The 12,436-nt window shown below is 45.1% G+C and overlaps 1 protein-coding gene across 1 annotated transcript in view; it reads right to left on the reverse strand.

The window, feature by feature from the left end:
• Window positions 1-11,757, reverse strand: part of ITPR3 (inositol 1,4,5-trisphosphate receptor type 3) — a 605,308-nt gene extending 593,551 nt beyond the window's left edge. Inside the window, 1 exon segment of the mRNA XM_040424182.1 lies at window positions 11,535-11,757. Within this exon segment, the coding sequence (XP_040280116.1) occupies window positions 11,535-11,623 (89 nt within the window). The 5' untranslated portion in view covers window positions 11,624-11,757.
• Window positions 11,758-12,436: the final 679 nt, after the last annotated feature.

Genomic DNA, 12,436 nt, shown 5'->3' on the forward strand with positions numbered 1-12,436 from the left:
AATCGTTTCAGATAGGCTGTTCAAGAGACCGTTATCGCTTGGTGAGCGCGTAGACCAGTGACATCACTGTATATCGGTCACATGGCCTAGGTCAGTGACGGCTAACCTTGGCACTCCAGCTCTGTGGTAAAACTACAACTCCCAAGATGCCCCCCTTGCTTGGCCTTAGCTCTCAGAACTCTATAGAAATAAATGGAGCATGCTGGGAGATTGTAGTTTCACACAGCTGGAGTGCCAAGGTTAGCCATCACTGGCCTAGGTGAATGGACCTAAGCTTCAATACCAAGCACAGCCATATACAATGTACCGTAGAATGTGATGTATATCAATAAGACCGCTAACAAACTATCTCCCAACATCCCCTTCTAAATAAGGCCTACTTTCACACTAGCGTTTTGGCTTTCCGTTTGGGCAGCTACCGTATGGCTCTCACAAGCGGTCCAAAACAGATCATGTTTTGCCCTAATGCATGGGATTATAGATTATATGACCCCAACCACCCGCCTGAAACCTACTACCCATAAAATAAAAGACACATGGACAACATTATATAATTTGATAAATTAGGCCACGGCGAACTTTAAACAGCCGTGGCGGTCGATTTCATTCCTCGTTGAACGCGCCGACGCCGTCATCTCGCGACCGAGGCGAGATTTTCTGTGAACGCGTGCACACCGGCGCGCGCGTTCACAGGATCGGCAGGTAAACTAGTGATCTACAGCCTGCCAGCGGCGATCATTCGCTGGCAGGCTGTAGATCCGATTTTTTTAACCCCTGAAAGGTATATCAGATGCTGTTTAGCTCTAACAGGTCTAAATATACTCTGCTACCTGGTCTCTGGTGGTCCCTTTTGCTTGGATCGACCTCCAGAGAACCACAGGCAGCTCTGTAAAGTAGCACCAAACTCCACTACACTACACCCCCTTGTCACTTATTAACCTCCTTATTAACCCCTGATCACCCCATATAGACTCCCTGATCATCCCCCTGACACTGATCACCCCCCCTTGTCATTGATCACCCCCCCTGTAAGGCTCCATCAGACGTCCGCTATGTGTTATGCGGATCCGCAAAACAACATATCGGAGTCTGAATAGAGCCTTACAGGGGGGTGATCAATGACAGGGGGGGTGATCACCCCATATAAGACTCCCTGATCCACCCCCTGTCATTGATCACTCCCCTGTAAGGCTCCATTCAGACGTCCGTATGTGTATTGCAGATCCACGGATTCGCATTACAGGGGGGTGATCACCCCATATAGACTCCCTGATCACCCCCCTGTCATGCTCCATTCAGACGTCCGTATGTGTTTTGCGGATCCGATCCGCGGATCCGCAAAACACATACAGACGTCTGAATGGAGCCTTACAGGGGGGTGATCACCCCATATAGACTCCCTGATCACCCCCCTGTAAGGCTCCATTCAGACGTCCGTATGTGTTTTGCGGATCCGCGGATCCACGGATCCGCAAAACACATACGGACGTCTGAATGGAGCCTTACAGGGGGGTGATCACCCCATATAGACTCCCTGATCACCCCCCTGTCATTGATCACCCCCCTGTAAGGCTCCATTCAGACGTCCGTATGTGTTTTGCGGATCCGCAAAACACGGACACCGCGGATCCGCAAAATAAGGACACCGCGGATCCGCAAAACATGGACACCGGCAATGTACTTTCCGCATTTTGCGGATCCGCACATTGCCAGAACTATATAGAAAATGCCTTTTCTTGTCCGCAATTGCGGACAAGAATAGGACATGTTCAATAGGCTCTACAAAAAACGTAGTGTTCGCCCGATCAGGCCTGATCTTGTGTGCACACTTGCGTTCCGTCCGCCCCACCGCAGTGATCTGATCTGATCACTGCAAAAACACCGTAAAAAAATACACCGTAAAAAAATGGGAAAAGTTGACTTTTAGAGAGATATTTCTCTCACCCAGCATGGGTATATGTAAAAATACACACCAAAACACATTGCCCTACTTCTCCTGAGTACGGCGATACCACGTGTGACACTTTTATGCAGCCTAGGTGCGCAAAGGGGCCCAAATTCCAAAGAGCACCTTTAGGATTTCACAGGGCATTTGGATTCCAGACTTCTTCTCACGCTTTAGGTCCCCTAAAATGCCAGGGCAGTATAAATACCCCACAAGTGACCCCATTTTGGAAAGAAGACACCCCAAGGTATTTTGTGATGGGCATAGTGAGTTCATGGAAGTTTTTATTTTTTTGGCACAAGTTAGTGGAATATGAGACTTTATAAGGAAAAAAAAAAAAAACATCATTTTCCGCTAACTTGTGACAAAAAATAAAAAGTTTGATGAACTCACTATGCCCATCAGCGAATACCTTAGGGTGTCTACTTTCCGAAATGGGGTCATTTGTGGGGTATTTCTACTGTCTGGGCATTGTAGAACCTCAGGAAACATGACAGGTGCTCAGAAAGTCAGAGCTGCTTCAAAATGCGGAAATTTACATTTTTGCACCATAGTTTGTAAACGCTATAACTTTTGCGCAAACCAATATACACTTATTGCATTTTTTTTTATCAAAGACATGTAGAACAATAAATTTAGAGAAAAATTGATATAGAAATGTATTAAAAAAAATAATAATAATTACAACTGAAAGTGAAAAATATCATTTTTTGGCAAAAATTTCGGTCAATTTCAATTAATAACAAAAAAAAGTAAAAATGTCAGCAGCGATAAAATACCACCAAATGAAAGCTCTATTAGTGAGAAGAAAAGGAGGTAAAATTCAATTGGGTGGTAAGTTGTATGACCGAGCAATAAACCGTGAAAGTAGTGTAGTGCAGAATTGTAAAAAGTGGTCTGGTCATTAAGGGGGTTTAAGCTAGGGGAGCTGAGGTGGTTAAAGAGGACCTTTCACTACAATTAAAAATCTAAACTAAGCGTACAGACATGGAGAGTGGCGCCCAGGGATCTCCCTGCACTTACTATTCTCCCTGGGCGCCGCTCCGTTCTCCCGGTATAGGCTCCGGTAGCTTCATATGTTCGGCTCAACTGGGAGGAGCCTGCCGGCGTCTCCTTCTCCCAGGCTGGAGTGCTGGCCAATCGCAGCGCTCAGCTCATAGCCTAAGAGAGAAAAAAAAACCTTGGGATAATCATAATCCCATGAAGATCCCTCCAAATGGGATCTTTGGGATCCGAACATTCTTAATGGAAAAGAATCCGCTCAGAATACATCAGTTTGCCTCCGTTCAGTCACCATTCCGCTCTGGAGGCGGAACTTTTTGGTTCCATAAGCTCTGGAAGGGGCTGTCCCCGTTTAATTGCACATGTTAGCAGGGATCTCAAGTCTCCCTGAAGTTCAGGGAGTCTCCCGCTATTAGATAGCCGCATGTGAGACAGCATGTGAGACAATATATCCCGGAAAGGTTTACTGATAGCAGAGCAGAGAGATAAGAGAAGTGACAGGACACAGAGTTTAGATTACAGGTTGAATTAACCCTTTAGGGTCAAATTGGCTTCTCAAGGAGATATATATATATATTCTTCTGTCTCATTCAGTAGCTATATAACTATTGAGAGAGATGTATTTTTTTTAAATACATTTACACATTTAACCCTCCATTTTAATTATATTATTTACCCCAGTGTTAAACCCCCCCCCCCCCCCCCCGGATGCTTTCCTACAGTGGGGTAGATAATTACACACAGGGTTCACTTGCTTCTTGTCAGCTCAGCGAATGAACCGAAGATTCGATTCATGAATCGGTTCATTTGAATGAACTGATTCAAATGAACCGATTCATGTGAAAGATCCGAACTTCCCATCTCTAGTTTACTCGCAGTAAACCTTTCCGGCAACCTGTAGCAGTGTCCCCTTCTCGGCGCGTGCGCACAGTGCAAGAAGAAGCCGATGCCAGCAGTCCGCAACGGCGCATCTGGCTGAGCCTGTGCGCACGCGCGGGATCTCAAAGAGGGAGGAGGGGGGAGGGAGGGAGAGGCGGCGCTGGGCACGAACGGCGATGCGTGCGGCCAGGCACCATGCATCCACAGACCTCCCCTGCTTGGGCACCTTAATTCAATGATTGACAGGTTAGTAAAACCTGTTTTTGCGCAGAATAAAGCCACAAATAGCTTTTATAAGGCCACCTTAGAAATCAGAATGCTACCCTGGACCTGAGCAGATGTTTAGCTCACAGGACTTATAGGTGGTGACAGAATCCCTTTAATCATATACATAAATATGATAATTTGGGGCAGGGTAATGAGCCCAGTCCTCCACACCATAGAGCAAAGTGTGCAGATACTGCATAGGTTTGGAAAATGTAATAAAAAGTTTGTGAAACAAAAAAAGAAAAAGAAAACCTCCCTGAAATGAGAAGTGCACCTCCCTGAAATGAGAAGTGCACCTCCCTGAAATGAGAAGTGCACCTCCCTGAAATGAGAAGTGCACCTCCCTGAAATGAGTTTTTGCAGGTTGGGATGTCTGTGTTAGGGAGGCACTTGGGGGCAACCCCAAGGTGCTAAGGTTTTCAGGTATAGAAACAGTCCCAATTCCATCTCAAGGGCATAGCAAAAGGCTCATGGGCCCTGGTGCAAGAGTTCAGCTTGGGTCTCCCTTCCCTCAGTGCTTTGTGGCAAGGGGCAGGGGTGCACATAGCCCTCTTGCAGCCTGAGGCAAAAATTGAAATGACACATATTATTACCATCCATAGTAGAGTAATTTAGTGAGGCCCCGCCCCCTCACCACCCTAGGCACCTCTGCCAGTCCTGTTGACAAGTTGCAGGTGGCCATTTTAAATAATTTCTGGCAGACCCCTTTAAAGTCACAGGCAATGTTTTCTCCCAGGACATGTTCTTGTTTGCGTTTATCTATATAAAAGGGTTGTCTGAGTTAAATAAAAAATGTGTAAATGGCAGGGAACAGGTTAACATAATAAAACATGTTATATTTACCTCCACTCCAGCATCAGCATTCTGGTCTTCCCAGCCAGGCTTTGTTTACATGGCTGCAGTGGTTATGTGCCCATGCACCAGACATGTCCACTGCCCGCAATCACTGGCCTCAGCAACATTGTGCCATATGGCACTGAGGTCAGTAGCTGGCCGCAGTGGACACATGTGGTGGATGTGTTTGAACCGGTAAGTATCAATCCTGAGTGGAGGAGGTTTTAAATGAAAGCATAACTTGTTTTATTATTTTAACCTCTTCCCTGCCATTCAGCAATTTTCATTCTAGAGCAAACAACCCCTTTAAAGTGGTTCTCCAGTTTCTATAACTTCGGTTATACAGAAGCTAAAATTTTCTAATTTAAACTCCTGAATAGGGATGAGCGAATTGACTTCGGATGAAATATCCGAAGTCAATTTGCATAAAACTTTGGTCAAATACTGTACGGAGCGAGCGCTCTGTACAGTGTTAGAATGTATTGGTTCAGATGAGCCGAAGTTATTACTTTGCGAAGTCTCGCGTGACTTTGCGTAATAAATTCATGGATTAATTTTTACTGTAAAAAAACATTTCCTGAACTCGGGTTCGGTTCCAAGGTACCACTTCGAACCAAACCCGAGTTCGGGAAATAGTTTTTTTACAGTAAAAATTTATCTATAAAGTTATTACGCGAAGTCATGCGAGACTTCGCAAAGGAATAACTTTGGCTCATCTGAGCCAATACATTCTAATACTGTACGGAGCACTTGCTCCGTACAGTATTGGAGCGAAGTTTTATGCGAATTGACTTCGGATGTTCCATCCAAAGTCGATTCACTCATCCCTACTCCTGAACAATCCCTAAGCTTGTCCATATCACAGTCTTGTGACCTGCTTGTACACAGCTCTCATGTATATGGGTATGCAATAAACAACTGTAACTCATTCAGTGGCAGTCTATAAGAACCAGTGATGTATTCATTGTACAATAGGATAGCTCTCATGATCTGCAATCACTCAATGCTGAGGGACAGGCCAGATCAAGGTTGGTGGATTTCAGCAAAAAAAATGATGGGGCTGTCTCAGTAACAATGTCATCTAATACGTGGCTGACAAAAACAGAAAAAATGATCAGTAGATGCCTTTCTTGTCAATAGGACCAACACCAATCCAGTGCATAGGACAGCAGCCCCACCATAACCCAACATCTGAAGCGAACTGCATGGTGGAGGCACTTAGGTGGCTGAAATACCACCTCACTACAATGCAGCCCTGCATCCTGAGGGTATAGCCACACGGTCAGGTTTCCTGATGCAGTTTTGGAGGCCAAAATTAGAAGCGGATCATAAAAGGAGAGAAAGTATGAAGGACAGATACGACTTCTCCCCTTTTGTTTAATTCACTCCTGGTTTTGGCCATCAAATCTGCATGCAGAAACCTGACCATGCGTCTATTCATGGCAACTCCAAGGAACATACTGAATAGGTGAGTGGTCATGGCCATAAATCAGCTTAATAGTGCAGACAATAGGAGATAAGAGGATGGAAAAACATCGCTTATTTTCCATTCTAAAAATTCCTTAGATTCTTCTATGGTGGAAAAACCTGCTAAGCTTGACTTATTGAGAAAAAAGGGTCAAAGAAAATATTCGACAATGTAATTATCTGACTACAGGTAAAGATCAGTAATAGACTTAAAACGTGAAAAAATAGGGTGAAGCTGGATTCTAATGTCTTCTTGGGAAATCTATTCTGCCAGGAGCAAACGGTTAATGAACCTGTAGCTGGTCAAACTTCCCGCTGTCTTTCTAGTTCCTTCTGCAAATGTAGGAATGTTTTCACTTGAGGACATCAGCACATTACCAATCTGTAAGTATTTATTACGTAGTATACAAGGGAATTACATCAAGTGTCTAATGGAACAAACAACCTGCAAGATGTGAGGTCTGACAGTAAATTCTGTAACACGCCATGTAACTGCAATTACTACAATGGTGGCTCCGTGTAACAAAACATATCTGTCACCACATACCTGCATGTGCCTGGTCTCTTGAATAAGATGTTTTTTCTCCCTTCCCAGACAGCGGCAATGTAATCTCATTCCTGGGCGTTTGCTGGGGATCAGCACGCATAGAATGTAGGCCTTTGTGCGCCGATCCAGGTGAGATTACTTCACCACTGCCTGGCCCTGTCACTCAAAGCTGGGGGGTGGGCAGCAATAGGGAGGGTGGCTGTCAGGGCAATGTGGTAAAACAGTGACACCCTCATTGCAATGATCTAGTCATTTGCATACCAGATAAAGCAGAATTTCTTCAGAATGTGGGTACCAATCAGGATGGGAGAAGGCGTTTTGCTCAGGAGACCAGCGCACATCTAAGGGCTGTATTACACCTGCAGATAGCCAGGCAGATCATCTCTAAAAAGCGTTCATAGTAGTGCTCGTTGGCGATCATCTGCATGTGTAATACAGCCCTAAAAGTGCAGATGATTACCCCATGAACCAGCAAATATTCAAAATCATTGTTTGCCGGCGGCAGATTGTATTGTCTAATGAGGGTCTGCTGCTGGCAAACAATGCTTCAGTATGGGGACGAGCGATGGCATTAGCGATCGCTCAATCCCATACTGAGGAGGAGATCGCTGCATGTATGTAATAGCATGCGATTTCCGGGAAGGAACGCTTCCCTCCTGACAATCGTCAGCCACTGACCTGCTGGTCTATCAGCCTAACAATTCATTTGGACTGATATGTCGCTATGTGGTCACAATAAAAGTCAGTTTCAACAAAACTTTACTTTTACACGAATGGGCTCTGCTGATCCTTATGGCAATGGCTGGATGACAGGACAAGGAGCCGAGTATCCTTCCTCTTTCTCTCCCCACCACTTCATTTCCTCTCTTTATCTGGAAGGCACAGTGACAGACCTTTCTTTAACCCATTCAAGAGACATCTCGGGCACGAGTGACAGACTACTTTAACGGGACGTTGAGAATTTACTAACAGTTCACGCGCCAAATATGGAGAAAAGACACGTATCCGAACATGCTAGTAAATGCAGATCCCAATGAAGCAGCTCTACACTGCTGTTGTTCCTATACAGAGTGTCTATGGGGAGAAGTCTGTCTGATGTGCGTATCTACATATGCTATACATGGCCTTTAAAAGGACTCTGCTTTTCCTGAAACAGGTTAGCCCACGGTATTAACTTGCCTAAAGCCTAATGGTCTCTTAATCATGGTCCAGCAGCTAGACAAATTCCACATAATTACATAGTAAAGTATAGAAACCTGTAGGGTATTGACTAGCAAAGACTTGCCTGGCCTGTATTTCTAGGGTCTCGAGGGTACCAATATCAGATTACTATTGGCCAAATTATCAGTAAACTGACAGCGATCGCCTATGTCTCCCCATTAACTTGAGTCTCCTGGCACCACATACCTCTGGGATGAATAATGGAGCAGACAGAGGTTCCCACAAGATCAATGGGGTTCTCTAGCAAATTCCCATTGGCTAGGGGCAGTTTAAGATCAATACATAGCATAGCTGGTCCCAGCGGTCCGACATAGTTATATGTGCACACTATCTCAGCACCGCACCCTTTACACTCATTGTGCAGTCCCTTTCTCCAAATACTCACTGTTTACTCACTGTGCGGTCACACTGCGCAATGCTAACACCTACACGCTTTCTAACACCCCCATTACCTCTCCGTCTGCCTATAGGTGTGATATCAACTATTATAAATCCTGACTTCCTCACTCTAAATTTCCAATTACAACTGCACTAGACAACTACTAATATACAAATTTGAAAGCGTTTGAATATGAAAAGAAGGTATTCCTTGACTATAAAAAGAGTAGATGTTTGGGTATGTTTGCTTCGCTTCCTGTACAATCGATTTTTTTAGGACAGGCAGTCATAGAAGTTACAAAAAGGAGATGGAAGCATTAAAGGGCATACGGTTCTTCTTTTAGCATGTACCTTAAATGTATATACTGTACAGAGGTATATACAAAACGTGGCGTGAACAGGCCTAAGCCTGATTCTTTCCCAGGTCCAACTGATTTAAAGGGTATGATCTGAAGAAGGTGGAGAATTAGACTATGGAAGGTTTCTTTACAGACTGTACCCATGGAGAGCCATAGGTCTCGATGACATCTGTATGCACAAAACGGAAAGATTTTTTAATTCAAGACTTTGATATGAAGTCGCTTCAGCCAGTCTTTCTTGGTGCATCTTGACTTTGGCAAATACTGGGGGGAAATCCTTACAGTGCGCTCAGAAGGCAACTCATTTCTTTTTACTTTTTGAACCAAGCACAATTATGCTTTAAATCAGTTTAAGGCCATGTTCACAACGCAGATTGGAAAGAGAATCTGTGGCAGAAGTCTATGACTGCCCTTCTGCGTTTTGACTCTTATTTGCAGTTTGTCACGCCGTGGATCTGCATGCAGTTTGGCTCTACTTAAAGAACCATTCCACCCAGAAATTCCCCCCAACCCCTCCCCTGCCACGACAGCACTGTGGCTCCCATGCTCTCTGACGGTCTTTAGTTGCTTGGCTGAAGCAATGACGTGCCCATGTACCCATGTGACGGCTGCAATCAAAACCTGCAGTGGTCATGTGGGTATACACGGCATTGCTGCAGCCAAACAAAGAACTAGAGCAGCACTGCTGAACTGGAGTGGGATTTTCAAGTTATTGTCTTTTCATTTTATCTAATTTCCTATGGTCACTTTTTTTTCTAAATTCAGAAAACCCCTTTAAGGGTGTTTTTTTGTCCGCAGCAGAAATTCTACAGCACGTCTAGGCAAGATCCACTGCAGCGAAAATTCACACCAAAGGGGTCATGCACACGACCGTTGTTGTTTTGCGGTCCGTTTTTTTCCCCTCTAATTTAAGTCCTCTTCCGTTCCATTATTCCACAAAACATATCCTTATGGTTTCCGTATCCAATCAGTTTTTGTGGATCGGAAACGGAAACAGTAACTTATTAATCACCAAACACATGAGCAATATGGGCTGGGTATAGCATTTCTACAGTATGGATCTGCAAAATACGGATGAAATACGGATGACATACGGATGTGTTCCGTGTGCGTTATGTATTTTTTGCGGACCCATTGACTTGAATGGGGCCTCGGACAGTGATTTGCGGACAATAGGACATGCGCTACTTTTTTGCGGGAACGTAAATACGGAAATGGAATGCACACGGAGTACCTTCCGTTGTTTTTGTTGACCCGTTGAAGTGAATAGTTCTGCATGCGGTCCCCCAAAAAAACAGAACGGAAGCGGAAATAAAATACGTTCGTGTGCATGAGCCCAAATAGTGTGGATTTTGCTTTATATTATTGGGCGAAAATGCTGTGGATTTTCCTCAGATTTCCCCCTCTGCATTGCAAATTTTCTACAGAAATCTGCAACCACAACTAACATGCTGCAGACTGCAAATCCAAGCCACATGTCAAGTTATGTGCTGATCCACTTGGCTGCTACTGTAAATTTGCTGAGGAAAATCGACCGCATTTACATTACATGTGGCCGTACCCGAAGGGATAGGCCATCAATATCAGATTGGTGAGGAACTTGGTCTCTGTGAAAGGGCCGTAATGCTTTTGTGAGCGCTGTGGCCTCTATATGGTTTACGTGGGGCTGTCTACTTGCACAGTCCCATGTAAATAATGCCGTTTGGCCTCAGCAGTGCCCGTGACCACGGACGAGCTGTCACCCTTCACGTTGGCTGGGGAGAACAGGAGCCTCATTGCTGAAATGGGGCGACATTTAGTAAGAAGGGCACTTTTTGCTCCTGGCCCTAAATAATATTAGTTTTAGGTCAGACCGCCTCTTTTCTTCATTTCTATGCACAGTGATGTCCGACCATTTGTAGAAGATTGAAGAAGCCTCAGCCTAGTAATGGGTATTGCTGGTGACCACACTGCTAGGGCTACAAGAAGGTTTTGGAGCAAGACGCCTCAGATTTGTCATGAAACGCCCAATTAATTTGCCCCCCATCCAGGCTCGGACTGACCCACAGGGGTACAGGTAAATCCCCTGGTGGGCCCCTGAGCAAGGTGGATCCCTAGTCTCCCACCCCCTGCACAAGTGGCACATAACACAGTAGACTTACTGCGCTACATACATATATTCAATGTACAGCACCTCCACCAGCCTATGTTTATATAAAAAACATGTTAGATTATTTATTATATTTGAATGTACCCATACGGTGGGCCCCCAAAATAAATTTTATTGGTGGGCCCTAGGTACCCCAATCCGACACTGCCCCCATCACTTGGTCCTTCCCTACAGCTGGCCATACAAGCCACCATTTTCAGACCCGTTCTCCGCTGCTTAGTTTATATGGAGGAGGAATCTATTGAACGTCTATAACTGATTTCAATTACATTTTGCATATATGTAAATTTCAATATGGCTTTAAAAAACAACAATCCCATCATGTGCAATAGGCATAAAGATGGGCACATTCTGCTGCCATACCAGCCTGGGAGGAAGTCACTGAAGAATGACATCACTATTACTTTTAGCAGACTTCTCCAGACTAGCTTTCATTGTGTTGTACACACCCAAGAAGCCTCCTGGAGTCCCAATGGTGCCACTTACCCCAGGGTGCTGATAAAGCCGCATACCGTGCCCTCAGCGTAGAGGGACACGATGTCCCCGATGTGCAGGAAGCTGGACTTGTCACTCATGGCTAGCAGCACTCTTCTCACTTCTAGCTCCTTGGTGTGTCAGTGGCAGCCTGGCATGCAAGACTTGCCCAGAGATCTTTTCCCGGTCTGTGAGCACAGCCTCCTCCTTCCCTCACTGTCTCTCTTCACCTGTACAGAACCAGGAAGTTTTCGTGAATGCAAATAGTGTCTACTGCTCTGGCACACCCCTGCATTCTCTCCACACAGCCCGGGTTAACCCTCTCCGTGCCCTTCCTGTCTGCATGGGGGGGGGGGAGAAAGTAGCAGTGCCACAACGCTGAGAGTAGGTCGTATTCTGCCAGGTTTCATGGTCACACAAATACCAGCAGGAGTACAGCTTGGCACAGAGATGTAATGGGCACAATGGGCCTCTTCTCAAAAGTGTGAAAAGGGGCTTCAGAGGGTAAAGAAAAACCATGTTTTATCAGATATTTTTATGGAAGGTTTCAGTGCCATATTAGTTTCATGCCATGTACACAAACAGTCCTTCATAGTCCATAGGGGAAATCCAGAGAATACCCGGGGTTAGTGACATACAGCGCCAGTTTCAGGACATCCAAATATCCTTCACTAAAACTGTACACATATAAAACCCATCCCAGAACATCATTTTGACATGCAGCAGGTTGTTGCAGTATAAATGGGGAAAGTGTTGGAGACTCCCTCTAGCCCAGGGGTGCACAACCTGCGGCCCCTGATACCATTCTGTGCGGCCCCCAACCATCTGCTAACAGACATGTATTTCTACGTCTTGTGGCTGCTCACATGGATCTTTCATGTATTCTCCCATTAGATGGCAGTACTAGAAGTGTA

The sequence above is a fragment of the Bufo bufo genome, chromosome 3, assembly GCF_905171765.1.
Source record: "Bufo bufo chromosome 3, aBufBuf1.1, whole genome shotgun sequence".
Lineage (NCBI taxonomy): Eukaryota > Metazoa > Chordata > Amphibia > Anura > Bufonidae > Bufo > Bufo bufo.